The sequence below is a fragment of the Carassius gibelio genome, chromosome A21 (genome assembly GCF_023724105.1).
Source record: "Carassius gibelio isolate Cgi1373 ecotype wild population from Czech Republic chromosome A21, carGib1.2-hapl.c, whole genome shotgun sequence".
NCBI lineage: Eukaryota > Metazoa > Chordata > Actinopteri > Cypriniformes > Cyprinidae > Carassius > Carassius gibelio.
The window spans coordinates 4,559,602-4,581,680 of record NC_068391.1 but is presented as its reverse complement, the minus strand read 5'-3'; the positions used below and the strand labels follow the sequence as shown (position 1 = coordinate 4,581,680).

Genomic DNA, 22,079 nt, shown 5'->3' with positions numbered 1-22,079 from the left:
TTCTGCTCCTCATGTGTCCTGTTCCTGTCCTCGTTGTGTGAATTCGTTTCCAGCTCTGTTTTATTATTTAGTTCATTTGCTCCCAGGTGTGTTCCCCTGGTTGTTTGTGTATTTAAAGTGTTCTCAGTCCCCTGTTTGCTGTACGTTATTAAACGTCATCCTGAGTTCTTGAGTTTGTCTCCCTTTGTTCGTGGAATTAAAGTCTTGTTAAAGTATTCCCCAGCGTCTCCTCGTTCCTCTCTAGTGAATTGGGACATAAATGTTATTGAATTTCCAATAGCAAAGTGTTCTCTCTACTGTTTTGTAATTGTTATTGAGAAAACATTGTGTAACAGTGATTTTAGCAATGTCCTTTGACCGGAAAATAAAAAGCATTATTGATGTCAACTGTCTCTTCCGATTGTCACTTTTAAAGGGGTCCTAGTATGAAATATCTGATTCTCCGTTACTGTAGCTTTCAGATCTCAAGAGACACCCTTTTGTTCAAATAAACTCATATTTTTCTTATAATATAAAATTATATAATTTAAAAAGGGTGCCATATTATATTTTTATAAAAAGAAAAGTGGACCTCAGGTAAAAATAAAATGATTACATTTATGAAATGACCCCTTTAATGCTGTTATAGATTGCCTGCAGTTCAATTTGTGATCATGAAAATACTTTTACTACTAAAAAATACTTTTTTTTTCTTGTTACTGGCAGCACCATGCATCTCAGAATATTATATAAAATTCCATGACATAATTATGGTAGTTATTCATGCTGTATATCAAAATACCACAATATTAAATGTTTTTACCTTGTTAATGCCACAATGCCTTTTTTAGGTGTTTTGTGCTTTTCACATTAATTTCACATTAGTCTCAATAAATTTCAAGCAACTGGTTGCAGTTTATTTTAAATGTAAAACAAAAGAAAAAAAAAATTGAGACTTTTTTTTACATGAACCAATATAAAAAATTGTTTTTGTCCGGGTTTGTGAAGGAACACTAGATTGCTAAAGTACATGCAGAGATTCAGTATTTTACTGCATGTGACAATTGTAGAGAAATTGATAATTGCATTTGTTGAAGCTGTAAAGGGTGTGATTGTGTTATGACTGTTGGACTGTCCAATTAAACACATCCAAGATCTGTGTGTGTGTGTGTAGTCACAGGAATAAAAGCTCTTGACACTAGATGGCCTCTCAACAGTAAAATTTTACATAAAACAGGCAGATGACCAAAGCAAATTCATGCTGTGCTATTTACGCAAGAGTGAGTTAGTAAATAGATTTTATTTTAATGTTTTAATCTTTTTACTGGAAAATAAGAGTCCTCTCGTTCATCTCATTTTACTCATCTCTTTTGTCTTGGCAAAATTAAATGTGCATTACATATGCTGCTTTTATAGTGATTAGAATCGGTATTTAGCCTGGAGGCTTTTTGTGCATGTGTGTTTGTGTGTGTGAGCGTGTGATTCTTGCTGAGAGGCTTATGTGTAGTGTTAAAGTGGATGACGCAGGAAGCTTTGAGCCACCTGCTCTCTGTCATTACAACAATTTTGCTGTACCATTTGGACAACTCCATGCTAACCAGCCTTTTTGCAATGTGTATCATATCTGACGAAGCAATAGAGCAGTTAAAATGGCATTTAAAACAATTTGACAAGAGGATTATGGATAGTCGTGTTTAAATCAGCTGAATAACACACTTGGATTGGAGTTGGTGCTGATCAGGACGGCTACATTTGCCATCATTATTTCAGCCTGTGAAACATTATTTTCTTCGGTGGACTAATTTTGTTTGTCTTGTTTAGTTTGCGTTATTGGTTGCATTCTTGGACATTCAAGCACATGTACAAACAGTATGTGATTAAAAACAGGACAGGCATGTCAGAATGTTGCTTCAAGGCTCTGAGATGGTAAGACCAGATGCATTATTGCTTTTGTTTCCTTTTTAACCTCATTTCAATGAAACATACCTGTTTCTCTTGATCACTCAGGTGTCTGCAGCAGAAGAGCGTTTGGGGCCAATGCAACTGACCCAGGAGCCCATTCAGGTGCAGTCCTGTTTATTCATTATGTGTATTTTTGAATTTGTAGCTTCCAAAGTTTGGAGTCGGTACGATTTTTGAAGTCTCTTATGCACACCAAAGCTTTATTTATTTGATCGAAAATGCGGTAATAATGTGAAATATTATTACAATGTAAAATAACTGTTTTTTATATATATAAACTTTAAAATTGTATTTTATTCCTGTGGTGCAAAACTGAATTTTCAGCATAATTACTTTAGTCTACGGTGTCACATGAATTGCTCATTTGCCGTTGTAAAAAACATTTTTACTGAAAATAGTTCTGCTGCTTTATTTTTTGTGGGAACTGTGATACACAGGTTTTTGAAATATAAATATTTTATTTCAGTAACTATTATAAATGCCCTTACTGTCACTTTTGATCCATTTAAAGTATACTTGCTGAATAAAAGCATTAATTTCTTTAAAAAAAAAAAAACCTTACCGAGCCCAAACTTTTGAATGCTAGTGTATTTATTGGCTTTTTAAGTGTTTGTCTTGTTGGCTTTGATTTGGTTAATGATCTGGGCCGAGTAAACGAAAGGTGCACGTTTAATTGGCTAATTACTGAGTTTGTATCCATGTTATTATCATTGTGCAAGGCACTAAACCTCTGGTTGCTTAAAGCGAATGATTAGAGTAATAATTGTGCTATAAGTTGCTTTAAATGAAAAGAATATGTTCTTTGACTTCATTTAGATTAATCTACCAAATTTGGACTAATTTGAGATTCGCCCTTGGCCAATAATCAAGTGGATGTGACGAGCAGGAGAAGAAGTGTTACCTACAGAATCTATTGATTCTAGACACATTTAACATGTGACCATGTGATTTTGTTTGATTTCACCAATTTGTTAGTTCACCCAAAATGGAAATTATGTCATTAAATAATTTACCCACCCTCATGTCATTCCAAACCCATAAGACTTTAGTTGATATAAAAACAAATTAAGATTTCTCCATTAAAAGACCAAAACTTAAAAGATCATATAAAGCTTATGGGATTTAATACTTAATTGCAGGTCATTATGAAACCATGTAGGCTAGTGATCCATTATGATTTCTCACAGTCCCTGCAGTAACACATTGTTGAATGTCACTGTGACATCAGTGCATCACTACAGGACTCTTTTTAGTGATGCTTTGATCTCACATGGGCTGCACAGTGATAGAATGATACTGTGACATCACAATGCATTACTGTCATTCATTGCTGCATTGTCTTGTTTCTACGCTATGGCCAATGAGTGAAGGCACATAGAGACCTCTTAACATGGACTCGTGACCCCTGGGATAATCTTGAGATGTCTCAAAGGATTGACACAGAGATTATCCTGAGTGCTTGTTTGTGTGCGCATGTGTGGGTTGAGTGTGTCGTATTAGTTGGAATTATGGCTCACTAAAAGTGCAGTTGTGAAACAGAAAGTGTGTGTATTGTTAACCTTATTACTGACTGCCGCTTGTCAGTCCAGTCACTGTGAATTGAGGAAAGTTTGACTCTCTTCAGAGTCCGATGTGCCTGATGTTTCTGGGGAAACCAATAAATCACCTGTCATTTTTCGGGTCGTTTGAAATTGAATTGACTTCAATCCACCCACACACACATTGTCTGATTTCCGGTGTTATTTTAGTATCGCTGATATACTATTAGACACCAAATCTGACAATATGGTGTTACAGATTACTAGTGATGTGTTGTTTGTGAACGAATCGTTCTTTTAGAACAAATCTTTTAAGTGAACGAATCATTCTTTTAGAACAAATCTTTTAAGTGAACGAATCGTTCTTTTAGAACAAATCTTTTAAGTGAACGAATCATTCTTTTAGAACAAATCTTTTAAGTGAGCGAATCGTTCTTTTAGAACAAATCTTTTAAGTGAGCGAATCGTTCTCGTTCACGTAATCCACTGACTCATATTTCTCGTTCACTGAAGTACCTCCCTCCACAACAGCGCAGCGCTATTAGCAGCGCATGCGCAGCTCTGTGAACCAGGTAGCTCTGTGAACGGTTTCATCCTGTCAAAGAGTTACTCAACCTCGAGCCAATAGCCTTCGAGTATGACATGTGACAGAGCATGTGATTTGTTGAATGTAGTGAACGAATACGCCCTTCAATGAACGAGTTTGATATGAGTCTGAACGATATCTAGAGATATCGTTCGTGAACGAAATGACTGAACTGGGACACATGTATTTCGTGAACGAGTTGAATGATTTAGTACATCTCGTTTGTGAATGAAATGACTGAACCTGGCACACATGTCGTTCGTGGTTGAGTTGAATGAACGGATACATGTTGCTCATAAATGAAATGAATCGGTACATGGCTTATCTAGTTCGTGAATAAAATAAATGAGCAAACTGGGTCAATTGGTCATTTAGCATGTCAATCTCGCAAAATGCAAAGCGCAGTTATAGGTACTGTGCAAAGACGTTTGTTTTCATATTTAGCGTACAGAACATAATCCCACGTTTAATCCCCGATTTATGAATGTGAATATATAGGCTTATATATGAACTTTCTGACCAAACAATTAAAATGATAATTATGAAAGAAAACCTCATGCTTTGTTCATCTGAACAACTTAAATATACTTTATATACTGAATGCGATTATGCACATATTTTAATAAAGCCAAATCAGTTTTTGTAGCAAGTGAATACGTTCGTTGGCTTTAGGCACTCTTTTTGCCCACCTGCTGGCATATTTTGTGTAATATGAAGAAATGGTCACTGAACGAATCTGAACGAAACATTTTGGTGAACGAACTGAAAATGAACGAATCTCTTGAAAGAATCATAATTTCCACCACTACAGGTTACTGAAATCCGTTACTTTGATTTGATGATCCTGCTGTACCTCTAACTGTTAAAATCAGAGCAGTATGCTTTCTAAGATATAAAATAGAGGAGGTTACACATCACCAGATTGAATTTTGGTAACATTAAAGTCATTCTATGTTAAATAGAGGGTAAAACTGTTATGCTGCTTTGTAGGATTTAGTGAGTGTGCTATATATCTGTAGTTTTGCACATTTCTGATAATTAGTGTCAGTAGAAATGTGTTTGAAAATGAGTGTGCGAGGTGGTGAGGTCTCTCTGCCCCCTGTAGGTGGACGTGTGACACTGCACAGCGGGCCTCCTGAGCGAGGTAGCGGTGACAGGCGTCCTGAACGACCTGGGCCCTGTGGAATTTCACATCGCAGCTCCATGGTTACACAACGCTGACCGGGATGAAAGACTGTTGACCTTTCACACGCACCCACCAACAGCACCTCACTCTCTCTCCGTCTCTGTCTCGCTCAGGTGTTACTGGTCTTTGCTAAAGAGGACAGTCAGAGCGATGCGTTCTGGTGGGCGTGTGAGCGGGCGGGGTTCAGGTGTAACATCGCACGAACACCTGAGTCTGCGGTGGAGTGTTTCTTGGATAAACACCACGAGATCATCATCATTGATGGCCGGCACTCACGGTACTTTGAGGCTGATGCCGTCTGCCGGTGGGTACAACCAAACCATCCATCATCTGTCTCTCGCTCATTTCTCTTCATCTCTTATACACGGCAAATTTTAGCTCTGTCTTAGAGGTAGGAAGGGAAATTAAGTTATATACAATAACTCACAATTTACATAAAATAGTTTTTACAGAATTCAGAATTCCAAATTCAATTTGATTTTGAATTACAAGTTCACGGATTCATTTGGGTAAATTTCAGTTATAATTTGTATTTTTCTTACACTACTGTTTAAAAGTTTAATATACATTTTTATTAATTATTAATGAATAATACGAAGAAATCACCATATGATTTCTGAAGGATCATGTGACACTGAAGACTTCAGTAATATCTGCTAAAAATTCAGCTTTGATCACATGAATAAATTACATATTAATATAGAAAAGTTATTTTAAATTTTAGTAATATTTCATAATTTTACTCTTTTAACTCTTACTATTTTACTCATAATTTTGTATTTTTGATCAAATAAATGCAGAGTTGGTGAGAATATGAGACTCTTTTTCAAAAAGTTTAAAAAAATCTTACCAAGACTTTTCTGAATGGCATTGTATAAAAGACTGTACTTTATGTATATGAATAATAGGGGCAGTGTTTCTGATTCAAACCAGTTTCAAACCTTTTTCAGTCATTCATTAAAAGATCTGACTCATAAGATTCATTCATTTCAGAAAGCGTGCAACTCTGGTGGAGCGAAATGTTTTTGATTCACTTAAAATAATCAGTTGATAAGAATCATTTTTGAGTGAATCTTTAAGACCAGGTTACCCACCACAGTGGCCGCCAGGTAAATAAGCTAAAATTACTCTCCACTGTGGAGGGAGTGGCCTGCATTTGGCTGGTTGCAGGTGTTAATTTCCCATCCTGCACAGAGGCTTAAATCCATGTGCACACACTCATACTCAAAGCATGCAGCTCTCTGCCAAATCTAGTAGTTGCCAAATATTTTTTTTCCTAGTAGATGTCTATGCATGTGAGAGAGAGTGTGTACAAGATACTCAATTTCACTGTCATGATGAAATCAGAAAATGTACAAATCTACTTTTATGTTATCATATGTGTTTTTAAACAGGATGATTCGAGCGACCAAGCCTTCTGAACACGCTGTTATTTTAGCAGTGATGCCACAAACGTAAGACCTCAGAGAACACTTTTATCTATTATCCATGTGCTACGGTTGTCCATCATGTTCCTCCTACTGATCTTTCGCTCTCTTCCAGTCCCTCAGATCAGGAGGAACCATCTGTCCTTCCTCTTCTCTCTGCTGGCTTTTCCAGAGTGAGTATTTTACACTAAAACAGGAATGTTTGCTCTACTACATGGGGGCGGGGCTGAACAGGAGTTTGGGCGTGTCCTGTCCAGACTAATATGTACCAAACAGTTCTTGAAGTTTTTTTTTTTTTAAGTCATATTTTATTTGTGGGTTGATTACCACAGAAGATTATTCCGAAAACCAAGACTTTAAAGTAATGTATTTCAAGTAGTGCTTTATTCCATTTCTGTATATTGCATACTTGCTGAACCACACCGGTAGCTAAATATGACATGTATTATAATGGGTTTAAGATTGTTTAGAGTTCACTTAACGGAAGATTTAACTGTCTTTCAGAGGTACCTGGAGAACAGTAGTGTGTCAGTCTGTTATAATGAGTTAATCCAGTTAGAACACGGAGAGGTTCGAGCCCAGTTCAAACTGAGGTAAGTCTAAAGCCTAAGCAGACGAGATGTTCAGTGTATAGACGCTGCAGTGTGACGGTTACTGAAGGCTTCACTGTTTGTTTGTGTTTCTGTTGATGCAGGGCTTGTAACTCGCTTTTCACCGCATTAGAACAGTGTCAGGAAGCCGTGGAGATCAGCAGTGAAGATCATGTCATACAAGTGAGTTTTGGGATCAGAATGGACCATCCCACTGGGATTTGGTTACATTTTTATTCAAAACAACATCCTTACAAGGACTACTGCCTGGATGTAACACAGTAGAGTTGAGACTGTCGCACACTAGGACAGCTGACAGGTATCACACACCGGACACTTCACGTTCAGTTCAAGATGGCAATCCAAAACACTTCATCTAATCACCAAATTGGCAAAATTTTAAAGATTTGCTTCGACACAATGCTGCGTTTCTCGTCTGGTGTGTGACCCCCTTCAGTGTCTGGGAATAGAGAGCAGTGAATGGCCTAAAACTAAAATGAAAATACTTGTTAGATATTCATAAAATTGAAGTTTTTAAATACCAAATTATTTAGTGTACGCTTGTCACAATCATCACATCTTGCCCCTGATTAATTGTCATGCAAGTAAATAGAATTAAGAGGATTACTATTAATAAGTCTTTTTTATGTCACTTAATATTTATTCACATTGAATATTTGATTTTTAAACATTTAATGAATATGAATATTCTAAATATTACTATTAATTAACATATTTTTACTTTTTGATCAGTTTGTTTTACTAGCAGTGCTAGTAGTAATAGTGTATTCAAGAATACATATACATATGTTTTCCCCTTTCTCTGATGTATTCTTGTTGGTATTCAGATGTATTTATTTTTCTTTGCGTTTTTAGTATGTAAATCCAGCATTTGAAAAGATGATGGGCTATCATAGAGCTGAACTGATCGGTAAAGAGTTGACCGAACTGCCTAAGAGTGAGAAGAACAGCGCCGACCTGCTGGACACCATCAACACCTGCATCAAGAAAGGAAAGGTTAGCCGTCAGCAGCACATTGCTTATTTATGAAGGTCATAATATTAGACCATGTTTGACTTTAGTCATGGCCCCGTTCACAATCATAAACAGTAGTTATCATTAATTTGATTATTAACCGATTTGTTTCAATATGTGTGTTTTTGTTTGCTTAGGAATGGCAGGGGATCGTTTTCTCACGGAGGAAGTCAGGGGACAGTATTCAGCAATATGTCAGAATCACTCCTGTGATTGGCCAGGGAGGGTGAGTCACATGATGATCTTTTTTTTTTTTTTTTTTTTATGAAACCTCAAATGAATTAAAACGTAAAAATTTTTATTTTAGAATGTTATATTTTATTTAATTTTAAATTAATGTTTAGTTATATTAACTCGGTTTTATATCTATTTAATATTATAATAAATATATTTAATATATTATCTGTTATATATAAATAATATAATAAATGCATTTTTTATTAAATAATAATTTTTATTAAATACTACAAATAATATATAATACTGCTGCTATCATTGGTGGTTTTATTACAAATCTGCTAGAAAACAAATTGTTTCTTACCTTCTAGAAAAATCCGCCATTTTGTGTCCATCAAGAGGCCTTACAGTGACAACCACAAACAGGTACATTTATTTTTTGCTTTTCCGGGTGATATTTTCATGTGAGCCTTTCGTTTTAATCAGTATGTTTTCAATAAATGTTGACCAAGTTTAATGTTTATAAATTAATAGAGCTCTCAAGTTCGCACCAAAGCTTAAAGTGTGCAAGGCTCACAGGGGCAGCAGTGGGCAGAAATGTTAGCTATATTAAAGCATCCATCCTGACAGGCCCGTGTCAGAGAGCCAGGCGGGCGTCAGGGTTATTAATAACCCTCCATAGGCTCAGGTCTAAACCCTAGCATTAGCTGGAGCTGCTGATCAGAAAGACCTGTGAGAAACAGACAGAGCTGTTGCTTTACTCACTGCTGTTAGTAATATAGTTTCAAAATGTGCCATGCTAACTTAACATACTTTGTCAAAATGCTACAATTAGTAATATTAGATCTCGATGAAATCTGAAAATCTTTATTGACATAAAACAGTCATATATGTGGTTGTGTTTGAATGTGCAAATATACAACTATTCAAAAACAGCGGACTAAAAAAAATGCGAATAACATTTTCTAGATCAGTGTTTTTGTCTACTTATTCGACTAAAATATCCTTAACACAAAATACATTTATTTCAGAAGTGAAAATAATATGGCTTGATTTCTGAGAATTTTATTTTATTTTAGTTTTGACCTTATTATTAATTTTTTCTTATTTAAAGCATAAACCCAACAGAGTTTTGTTAATTTTTTAAAATGTATTTAAATTTTACATTTATTTAGAACAAGGGAAAACTTTATATACTGTACACTGTTAAAAAATCTGTGGTCTTAAATAATTTATTAATTATCATCATATATATATATTAAATATAAAAGATAAGAATTTTTATTCATCAAGGTTGTATTAAATTGATCAAAAGACATTCATGATGTTATAAAAAAATTTATTCCGATAAATGTTGTTCTTTAGATCTTACTATTTATAAAATATTTTTGTGAATGGATCTGTTTTCTTAATTGACAACAAAAATAAATGTTTCTTTATTATTAGCAGCAAATCAGCATTTTAGAATGATTTCTGAAGGATCATGTGACACCTTTCAGCTTTGCCTCAAGGGAATAAATTACATTTAAAAATATTTTCAAATAGAAAAAAAATATTTTAAATTGTAATAATTTCACAATATTATGTTTTTACCGTGTTTTTTATCAAATATATGCACCCTAGTGAGTGTCAAAAAAAGAAATACAAATCAACCCCATATTTTTACAATGGCATTGTCTGAAAACAAATGTTTTGTTCAATATTCATTGGAAGATTTTATAAATACGGATTAAGAAATCAAATCCATCAAACGTTTCATCAAACAGTGATGAAACGTGTCTTCTCACTTCATCAGCTTTCCATTCTTCATGATCCTCTCATCTACATGTCATCCATTTATGAGTGTGTGTTCATGTGTTTGTGCACGTATGTGTGTGAAAGTGTATACAAAATAACCCTATTCTCTTTCTGTCTGTACCATGAAGCGTTTCCTTTCTACTAAAACTCAAACCTCACACAGCATAGATTCATTTTTGGCAGCGCTCTTTAATCTCTAACCTAAGACTGAAAATCCTGTTTCATTCATTCAAAACCTGATCATGTTAAAAGGATTAAATGGATTGCGATTGCAGTGGGCAGGATTTCCGCCCAGGTGAATTCAACAAATGCTTAAACCAGGTTCTGATCAGGAACAGAGCCCAGACTGTGACAAGTGATAAATCCTGTCTGTTCACTGTTAATCTGAGGCTCTGTCCTAAACACACAACAAACAACAGGCAACAAGACATTCTGAGAGCCACACTGTGTGAATAAACCTCAAATATGTCTTGAAAGTGAAAGTATTTATGAGTACTTACATTTACAACCTTGCCAAGCCTGCATTTATTTGATCAGTATATTTTAAAATATATTTTAAAATGTAATGTATGCCTGTTATGCAAAGCTGAATTTTCAGCATCATTACTTCAGTCTTCAATATCACATGATCCACCAGAAATCATTCTAATATGCTTATTATTTTTGCTTGATATTTTTGTGGAAACCTTTTCTTTTTCTTTTTTTTCATGATCCTTTGATTAATAAAAAAGTTCCAAAGAACAGCATTTAAATCTTTAAATCTTTAAAAATCGTAACTGTCACTTTTAATTATTTTAATGTGTCATTGCTGCTTAAAAGTATTAATTTCTTTCAAATATAATGCTCACAAACTTTGTACATTTCATTGTATATATTATATTTTATATAAAGATTATATTTATTTTTAATAGCGTTTATGTAATTAAAATTTAATATTACATTAAATATTTTTCAGACGTAATGTATTCATATTAGTATATCCCTTTTTTTTACATAAAGGAATTTATTCAGTAGAATTTTAGCTTTTGTGATGGTATGGGAATTAGTATGAATTATTATTATTAATTATTAGTATCAATATTATATTTTGTGACGTGATAATTACTGTATAAAAATAAATGTTGGTATTGTGACAAATTCGTGGCATATTGTAGCCAATTCTTTCCAAGAACCACCCACTTAGATGGGAAAGGGACATCTGTCCAATATTTCAACAACAAAACATTTCGTGAACTGCCTGGGACCAGTAAACTCTGTAAACTTACCCGCTGTATTCCACACTAAACATAATCACCTCTAATATTCATCTGACACCTGATTTCATTTGCACATTTGTCATAATGTTGTTGACAGAAAGTTTACACTGAGATCAGCTTAAGCGATTGGAGATCTATGTGTGTGTGCGTGTGTGTGTGTGAGAGAGAGAGAGAGAGAGCTGATCAGAAATCTGTGTTTGCAGGTTCATAAGTTGAGTAAAGAAGAGAAAAGCTGTGGTGAACACTCACAATCAGGTACGAGATCAGACCGTCTGTCCTTAACAGTTGGTTTGTTTACTGTTGCTTAATTAGCACACTCTAACCCATAATGGCTCTTCATAGATTTGTTTTTTTGTAACATGCTGTGAAGCACACAAAAGCGTGTATGAAAATGCACAGGTCGATGCTGCATTGAGAAGTCGTGGCTAAAATAGAGATAGATCGTGGTGCAGAACAGACAGATGGCTGCAATGCACCCTGGGACATTTGGGTGTCAGACTGTTAAAATTAGCCATAATAATTTGCGTGCCAATATACTTGCGTGCATGTCCATATGTGACATGACACAATAAGTAACAGTGTTTACTATTTCACATCATTTGTGCTACTTTCTAGGGCAAGAAACACTATTGCCATTGTTTGTAATACTTAATAAAATGGTATAAAATGAAAAAGAGTGTTAACTGTTGTTCTTAAACATAATTTAAATGTATAAAATTAATAGAAATCAGTTTGTCTATTTGTCTGTCTTTTGTACTACAGTAAAAGAAACAGAAAATGTATCCAAGAAAATATTAGTGCCTCTAATTAATGAAAGCGTTTTACTAATACAATTGTTGATTTAAAACAATTTAATAAAAAAAAAAAACATTTATATATATATATATATATGTATATATATATATATATATATATATATATATATATATATATATATATAATGTATACATAATGAATACATAACTATAAAAGATTAAAATATATAATTAACTAGTGGTCTGTGCAACCACAAACCCTTTAGTGTATATAAATATAGTTTATATTTTATTATATTGAATAATTTAATTATTGTATTTTGTATCATATTAAATATTAAATAAAGGAATTTGTATATTAACATTTTTGCAATGATATTGAAATTATTGTCAAGTATTGACTTATTAGTGTAAATATATTTAATTCTTTTTTATCATTTAAATTTTAAATCATTTAAATGTATTAAAACATTTAAATGTGTAACATTAATATAAATCACCATTTAAGATGTAAGATATAGTTAATAATAAATGTAATTATATTTATTTTTACAAATTAGAGCATCTAGAATTTTTATTATAGTGAAAAAGGAAAAGAAAGTGTATGATTTTTGTCTCGCTCATTTTTGTCTGCTGCATGAAATCACTTCTGTGCTTGTGATGATCATAATGATGATGATGATGCAGGTGAAAATAATGGTGCTGGTTCAGACAGGAGATGATGAATGCAGTTACGTTTGTGAGTGTGTGTGTGTGTGTGTGTGTGTGTGTGCGCGCCCACTTGCAGCACTCATTCCTTATTTGTCCTTATCCAGAATGCAATTCCTTGCGTCACAAGGACCGGAGGAAAGAGTCTGTGGACGTCAGATCCATCAGCTCTCACAGCAGCGATGGTAAGAGAAAGAGAGGATGTTTCAACACAATACGCCAAAGAAACGAGTGAAAGAGAATCCCTTTAACAGTTCAGAAGTAATTTTAAAGAGAAACAGAGCAGTAGAGAGATTAGTGTTAATGTGTGCACTTGAGTGTGTGTGTTATAATGTGTTTGTTTTATGTGAGTCAGAGCGTGTGTGTGTGTGTGTGTAAGTGGGGCTTTTTGTGACGTGGCCAGTGTTGATGACATCAGCACACCCACAGTCTCAGTGCACTCTGACGCAGACAGTGCTATTTAAAGAGCTCTTCTCTCTCTCTCTCTCTCTCTCTCTCTCTCTCTCTCTCTCTCTCTCTCTCTCTCTCTCTCTCTCTCTCTCTTTCAGCTCCCAGTCTACAGAACCGCAGATATTCCTCTATGGCCAGAATCCACTCCATGACTATTGAGGCACCGATCACTAAGGTACACCTGCGTTATTATACATACCTGAAGACAAAAAAAACATAAACCTGTATGAACCATTATAACTAGAGATCAACCGATATATCAATTTACCGATATTTTCACTGATATTTAAGCAATTTACCATAGTCGGATATCGGTTTTGTAATATCGGATTCACCGATAAATGGCGCTATCTTGTGGATGTTTTGAGAATTGTGCGCTGGATCGCTATTGCAGCGCGTCTGTAGGGAGAAGAGACAACAACAGTGTGCAGGTACAGTACTTGATTTGCTGTAGTTAGTAAACTTAATTTAACATAACCAGTTATGCACAAATTACATGCATTACATAAATGCCTGATATGTAGACTCAAGAAGTCATGTTAAATAATCCATCAAGTCCTGTCCCAATAAAGACATAACTTTGCCTGAATTAATATGCAGCCATGAATGAGCAAATGTTGGAAAAACGCACTGAATTTAATTTTCTCTCTGTTGTCTATGTTCATCATAAGTCCCGTGAAGTTGGAGTCACATAGATCCTTTCCCAATAAAGACATATCTTTGCATGAGTTAAAAATTACAGCAATGAATGAGCACATGTTGGGAAAAAGCGCTGAATTTAATTCACTCTGTTGTAAATTTACTTCATCACTAGTCACATGAAGACGCTTTCATATTGCTGTTCACTCAGCGGGTTGATGTAGTTGATGCTCAGGAAATACTCCAGCACAATCACTGCATGTAACTTATAACAAGATTTACTTGTTTAAAACACCCTAAATTGTATCAACATTTCCTATGTAACCATTATTTTGCTAATAAACATCTAAATATACAACTCTATGGAAATTAATGATTTATTATCACCGCGAGTGATCACAGTTGGAGTATAGTTCTGTGTAACTGCATAGATAAACCGCGCTGTCAGCAGGCATTTCGTAATCTAGAAGGACAAAACATTATTAATTATTTTGATATAACATTCCAGTTGAGAAATGCAATAAAATACGATGTTTTGTTTGTTATATTCCAAAATTCCAGAGAATATTATTCAGTGAATTAACATTATACAGTGAATTATTCTTGACTCTGTAGCTGTTAAACAGCTTATAAACCTATTAAAACAGTAGTTTAAAATGAAGTTGATATGACTCCTGTCCCTTATTTATTTTCTCCATTTGAAAACATTAGACCATTTATTTAGCTAATTTTGCTAGTTTGTTGATATTAGTGTTGTTGCTGTTGATGCTTTTTATGATTAATGTTTTTTTATTGTTGTAATATAAAGATTAAATTTAACATGAAAGAATAATTTTCAACACTTAAAAAAAAAATATGACTGAAAAGAGGAAAAAGCTAAGTTTTACATTTTTATGTTCTTTTACTTTATAACAGTTAATAAATATCGGTTCTGCATATCGGTTATCGGGGACATAAACATGCAAATAATTGGTATCGGTATCGGTAATAAAAAAGCAATATCGGTGGATCACTAATTATAACCACCTGATTAAATACAGAATCAGCTTTAAAAAATCAGTACCAAAACCAACATTTAGTCAAAAAACGTAACTGCTTTGATGGTACGCGGGGGAAGGAGACCAGAGACCGTTTTGATTGAATGGATGTGAGTGGAGGAGGGGCTTCACTATGCCTATTAAACAACTTTTATGAGGAAACCGCTTATCATTTAATGAATCGACAGCTATTTGTTAATCTCCAACATGTTTTACACTAAGCAGTACTTTTGGATTTAACTATTTTATGCGTTTACACCGGGGGTAAAAATGCTATTTTATGAGAGCAGTTACTGACTTTTGTGACAGGTTATCCAGGTTATCCTATGGTATCCATAAATGGCTATTTGAGTGTCGCGTGATTGGTTTTTAAGGCACGTGTAAGTTGACCGTTATGCTTTCTCCAGTAGTAGGTAATACACTACAGACACTACAGAATATCTCCCAATAGTAAGACAATCTCTGGCAGTACATCAAAAGCCAAAAAGCTGTGAAACGGCCACATCCTACTGGAAGTTCAGTTTGAGCTTGAATGACTGGAAGGGGAATTTACTGTAGAACTGTAGAAAGAGAAATATTTATGGACGTAACCCTGAGTAGTGATTTGTTTTCTCTCACCCTCGGTTTTTGTTCTGTGTGTATTTCTTTGTCTTTGTAGGTGATAAATATCATTAATGCAGCGCAGGAGAGCAGTCCTGTGACAGTAGCTGAAGCTCTGGATCGTGTTCTGGAGATTCTGCGGACCACTGAACTCTACTCACCCCAACTGGCATCAAAAGAGGACGATCCTCACACCAATGACCTGGTGGGGGGGCTTATGAGTGTAAGTCAACCATTCACCTTTTATTCTTAAAAGTGTTCATTTAATTTTATACCATAATTCAATACATTTAATCGTATTATTAACCCTATATTTTTGGTTTGTATTTTATTATTAAGTGTTTTATTTATTTTTTGCTAACCCTATTCATTATACTTTTTATTAATATCACTTTATTTTATTTATTTTAACTAGTGTTGTCAAAAGACCCGGTACTTCGCTACCAAGTCGGTACTAAACAAATGTAAATGTGACTGTACCAGTTCTTTAAGTACCGGTAGAACCAAGGTCCCGTTCAAACCCGGCTCAGCGCTATGATTTCCGCGAAGTAGAAAACGAGGACGGAATCTCAGATGTCTTAGATTTTTATGTGGACAGTCATGGAATTTGTCAAAGTTAGCATAAATTAATCAAATCAAATCTCCATATGGACCAGTATCTGTAAATGTAAATGCCGCAAACGTTGTTTGAAATATGGATCCGTGTTCTGCGAATCTCTGTGTGAATTAATGAATGGCAGAGACGTGCAGGTTTGTTTACTACATAGACTGAAGCGCATGACGGTTTTTCCGGTAGTGGGCGGAGCTAATGCGCAAATGGCAATTTCATTGGCTGGCTCTGATTTAGTACCGTCCCTTTCAGCAAATCAGTTTGACCGAACGCAGACAACGTGATTAATATTCATGAACCCAGCAGCTCATCAATTCATAGTGCATTGTATATACATTAGTATGATAATAGAATTAGTAGTAGTATTATCTTTTAATAATAATTAATATGATCTATTACTATTTTTTTACAGAAACCCTCAATGACCAAAAATATCTTAAGCATCACCACCAGTCTTAAGTTCAGTCAAAATGACAAATATGCATTCATTAGGCCTAAAAGTTACTTTTTTACATAAAGGCATTGTGCTAGAAATATTACTATTATTTAGTAAAATGTATGTGATACTGCTACTACTGTTGAAAAAATTTATGAAACTTTATTTTTTAAAGAAATAAATCATAATATTTCTTCCATGTTTTAATTTTAATAGCAAATCCCCTTTATTTACCAAAATTAAAATGTGATTAAATTTCATAAATTAAAAGACAAATTAAATTTGGGTGAAACTTGTTTACTGTTTTTCATAATTATATAACTTGTTTAAAAACTTTAAACACAATTGTAAATAAGTATAAAGAATGGCATTGGTTTTATTTTTAGTGCTAAAAAGTTTTTTTTTTTTAATTAGCATATTTTTGTGTTTTGCTTTGATACCGAAATTGGTACCGAGAACCATGGATCTTCACTGGTATCGGTAACTGAATACTGAAATTTTGGTACCGTGACAACACTAATTTTAACCCTAATCCTATTCATATTACATTATTACCAACCCTCTATTTTATTTTATCTTTTGAATTTTTTATGTAATTTTTTTTTAATTCCTAATCTTTTTATTTATTGATTTGTTTTATTTTATATTTGTATTTCAAAAGAAAAATAAAATCCTTCATATGACTCCTGTTTGGAACTAAATGACACAAAGGACAACAAGTCATTTTTCACCCAGACGATGCACAGAAATAGCCTTAAAATAGTCTTCAAACAAATGCAGTCAAAAACAATATAAACAGATGGGAAACTGATTTCCTGTACACAGACAAACCTATACCAGATTTTTTCAGCAGAGAATCATCATTACGGGAGAAGTTCAGACGTGCCATGCCAGGAAACAGGTCTTATATGCAGTGTTTGACTGCATGTTTCATGGCACAGACACATGGAGCTCCTTGCTGCCTGGCACAGGCTTTTTCACAGTTAGGCAGCAGTCTGTGAAGACAGTGCCGCACTTGTTTACACAGGGCTCTTGCTGTCTGGCATCTCGGACAGAGGTTTGCAGGGATACACCAAACAGAAGTCATTCATTTGAGAGTCACAGTGACTTTTGGTGAGCAGTTTGCCAATGTGCAGCGATCAAATGATCAGCTTCCTGATATAGCTGGATACAAATGGTATCAAAAATTTTTAACAGGGTTTGCTTCTTGGCTGTGGAAATGACTGAGGAGATTTAGTTGGCAGGGTTCCCACCGTGCTGAAAAACTTGTGAATATCAAGGAATCTCAAACATTTTAGCCAAGGAAAATTCACAAAAAATAATCTAATGTTGACATTCCTTCTTATTCTCAGTTACAAAGTATTTATTTTTAGAAATTATGTTAAGTAGAAAAAAAAACTAATCATAAACAACTGGAAAAGTCATGTGAAAATTATGGAAATTCATTTGTCAAAAAGTATGGAACGTTGGAATTCTGGGGAAAAATTTCATGAATTTTTATGAACTATTAATTAAGAAAAATGTTTAAAAAAATGTATTTAAAAAAAATACTTGTTTATACTTTCAAAACTGATTAACTGTTAAATTGCAATAAGTGTGATGCTATTACTGTAAGCACAATTTTTATTCTTGTTTACACACATGGATATATTATGTAAGTAAATAAATTAATACTTTTAGTCCACAAGGATGCATTCATATTGATCAAACATGAAAGTAAAGACATTTACAACAATTGTTCTCTGTTAAAAAAATGCTGTAGTTTTGAACTTTCGATTCACCAAAGAATCCTGGAAAAAATTATCATGAGTTTCCACAAAAATATTAAGCATCACAACTCATTTAAACATTATTAGAAAAAATTCTAAAATAATCATTTGACACTGACAACTGGAGTAATGATGCTCAAAATTCAGCTTTGCATCACAACAATATATGACATTTTATAGTATATTTAAGTAGAAAACAGTTATTTAAAAAATATTTCACAATATTCCGCAGTTGTATTTACTGTATTTTTGATCATATGAATGCAAACTTGGTTAGCAGACAAAAAAAAAATCTTACCACCCTTAAACTTATGAACGGCGGTGTAGTTTTGAAACATTAAAATGCTAAATACTGCAAGCCAGATTCAAGCCTCTTCCTCTCATAATGTCATTTTTCTCTGTTAAATAAAGGTCAAGCGGATGCGATGCACAAATCTCAAGAGTTCAAATGCCCTTTTTGGTGGGAGACCTTTTGAGAGAGAGGTCAGGGGTCAATTACACAGTAAAATATCTGAGTTGAGATAGTCCAGCTGTGGCCTGTGATCATTACAGACGGGATGTGTGTGTGTGTGTGTCATATTTATGCATGTACTGTTAACCTACGTCTGCAACATCTCAGACAGAGTTTGTTTTAAGTACTGGATGAGTCTCTTTGAATCTGGATCTGTTCTCTGTGGGTTTAATATCCTCCAGGCCTGATAAATGGCTTTTCTCATAAGAGCATGCAGGCGCGAGTGAGTTATGGGTAGCGTGGTAATGCTGTGCTTAAATGTGTTGTTATGATTGTGTTGTCTGGAAACGTTATTTTGGCTTCCTCAAGCCTTTTTCTCTCTCATTTCTGGCAGATATATTGATGTATATTTTTCTTCATTTCAGGATGGACTCAGAAGGCTCTCTGGGAATGAGTATGTCTTCTCCAAAAGTGCATTACACAGTAAGTTCTAGCCCGGAAAATTATTATCCATATAAAACAGACTGGATGAAATGTTGTAAACTAACTCTGAATGAACTATTTCAGCCTGTTTACCTTCTTGCTTATACCTTGTATTATTTAGTATTAAAGGATATAATTTAAAATATAAAAGGCACTAATTACTTATAACTGAATTATGGGCATAATGACAAGAAAATGTCTAACAGTGAAAATTAAAAGTTTCAGCGAGGGATTTAGAGTTGCACCGGAGCTATTTTACGCAGTGTTATTGTCTGTAAATAAAATTACAATTATTATAAATAAAGCTGAAATACATGTTATTATTGAAAAACTAGATGAGAATTTGAAATGTTAGAAATAAATAAAAAATTTAAAGCACTAAAATGATTAAGTAATTATTAATAATTGTGAAATAAACTATAACATTATAAAAAAAACGAATAATAATAATATTTAAAAAGAAAAACAAATAAATGAACTAAAGTACATAATTTTTTTTATGAAAACAACAAAAATTTGGGTTTCATTTATTTTTATTTCAGTTTCAGTTGTTTTCATAAAAAAAATATGTACTTTTGTTCATTTATTAATCTTTTTTATATATTAAATTCGGGTTTAATTTATTTTTATTTCAGTTTTAGTTTAATATAAAAAAAACTAATAAATAACAAAAAAACATAACAAAATGACTAAACAAATAACAAAAATGTAAATCTGAAATTAAACGGAAGAATCTAGAACTGAAATAAAATAAATGAAACCTCAATAATACATAAAAGACAGATTAATAAATGACAAAAGTAAATAACAAAATCACCAAAAAGATTTAAAAAAAAAATAAAAATAAAACTGAAACTATAAAAAAATAAATGACAAAAAAAAATACTAATAAATACTGAAAATATAAGAATTAAAGCACAATTAAAATAAAACTAAAAATATACAAATTGAAGCTAATTCAAAATATTATTAATATTAATAAATATGTATATAATTGACACTAGTTTAAAGCATCTGAAATGTTTTTTTTGCCTTTCTTCCATGTTCTGTCTTGACACTGAATGTTTGGCCATCACCTGTTTGACGTTCAGATATGAGTCAGAGTCAACTGGCAGTGCCTGTCCCGTTAAACGACATCCCGTCCTCCATCGCAGAGCTGCTTAATGAGGAGGAACGCTGGGAATTCAATATCCTGGAGCTGGAAGCAGCTACTCACAAGAGGTACCAGAAAGAGAGACATTTTTGTGTAAACTTATTGTAACGGGAAAAGTTCTTAGTGCTATAGTTTGTGTGTGTGTGTGTGTGTGTGTGTAGGCCACTCTCATACCTGGGGCTGAAGATCTTCTCTGCTTTTGGCATGTGTGAGTTCCTGAACTGCACAGAGGCCACGTTGCGCTCGTGGCTGCAGGTGATCGAGGCTAATTACCACGCATCCAACTCTTACCACAACTCAACACACGCCGCAGACGTCCTGCACGCCACAGCCTACTTCCTGCGCAAGGACAGAGTCAAGGTAAACCTGACAACCAATCACAATACAGAACTGGAAATATCTCGATTTATACTTTCATCCAAAAATGAAAACATTGGCCTTAGGTAAGGAGAGCCTTTTAGAACATCCAAGTGCTTTAGCGGATGATTTGAGACTTATTTCATTCACCATTCAACTCTCAATCATTTATTCAAGAGTATTTTTACATTGTTATAAGTTTCTAAATTAATTAATATTTTATTAAATTAACTTATAAATTAAATTAAATATTGAATTCATATAAAATTTCATTTTAATTTAATCAAAATGAATTATTTTCAAATAATTTCAGTATACATAAATGTATAATTCATAACATAATTCTGTAAATTACATATATATTCAATAATTATTCAAATTCAAAATGCATAGTTCTGAAATTAAAATTATATTTTAAATATTAATATTTTAACATTGAACATATTAATTTATTTAACATTAAAATATGAATGTATTGTATTTAATAGTAATATCTTAATACTGATTTTTAAAAATGGCGTTAAAATATTTTAGGGAACTATTTATGCATATTATGATACTACTATTAAATATGTAGGTTTTTGTTGTACATATGTTAATTTTTGAACAAGGTGATGCAAACAAAATTGAAAAAAATATCTTAAATATAATAAAAACACTGAAAAGACAAAAAATGTATCTACTGTTTGAACATTCAGAATATTTGAAACACAAATAAGTTGTGTTGCCACTGTTATTGACAGACACTATTAATCTCAAAATGGCCAATTATTTGAAGATAAATCATTTAGTCACTAATATTGAGCTGACTTAAACAATTTTGGGTTACTAAAGTACCTCCTTACCTACGGTATCTGTGCTGTGTTTGCAGGGCAGTCTTGACCAGTTGGATGAAGTAGCAGCACTTTTGGCAGCAACCGTCCATGACGTTGATCACCCGGGCCGCACCAACTCATTCCTGTGCAATGCAGGGAGTGAGCTGGCCATTCTGTACAACGACACGGCCGTCCTGGAGAGTCACCACGCCGCTCTAGCGTTCCAGCTTACTGTACGAGACAGCAAATGCAACATCTTCAAAAACATGGAAAGGTATCAGTG

The 22,079-nt window shown here is 33.7% G+C and overlaps 1 protein-coding gene across 3 annotated transcripts in view; it reads left to right on the top strand.

The window, feature by feature from the left end:
* The window catches only part of LOC127941805 (high affinity cAMP-specific and IBMX-insensitive 3',5'-cyclic phosphodiesterase 8B-like), a 58,631-nt gene that overhangs the window by 28,793 nt on the left and 7,759 nt on the right, over positions 1-22,079 (top strand). For 2 of the 3 annotated variants that reach the window (XM_052537237.1, XM_052537236.1), the window contains exons 2-18: positions 1,987-2,043; positions 5,365-5,555; positions 6,646-6,705; positions 6,794-6,851; positions 7,183-7,271; positions 7,373-7,451; positions 8,145-8,285; positions 8,441-8,529; positions 8,852-8,906; positions 11,737-11,788; positions 13,104-13,181; positions 13,545-13,621; positions 15,781-15,945; positions 19,414-19,471; positions 20,563-20,692; positions 20,786-20,984; positions 21,853-22,070. In XM_052537237.1, the coding sequence (XP_052393197.1) occupies positions 1,987-2,043; positions 5,365-5,555; positions 6,646-6,705; positions 6,794-6,851; positions 7,183-7,271; positions 7,373-7,451; positions 8,145-8,285; positions 8,441-8,529; positions 8,852-8,906; positions 11,737-11,788; positions 13,104-13,181; positions 13,545-13,621; positions 15,781-15,945; positions 19,414-19,471; positions 20,563-20,692; positions 20,786-20,984; positions 21,853-22,070 (1,796 nt within the window). Of the gene's footprint in view, positions 1-1,421; positions 1,906-1,986; positions 2,044-5,364; positions 5,556-6,645; positions 6,706-6,793; positions 6,852-7,182; positions 7,272-7,372; positions 7,452-8,144; positions 8,286-8,440; positions 8,530-8,851; positions 8,907-11,736; positions 11,789-13,103; positions 13,182-13,544; positions 13,622-15,780; positions 15,946-19,413; positions 19,472-20,562; positions 20,693-20,785; positions 20,985-21,852; positions 22,071-22,079 lie in introns of those variants that run through there. The other variant, XM_052537238.1, reaches the window with a different exon arrangement.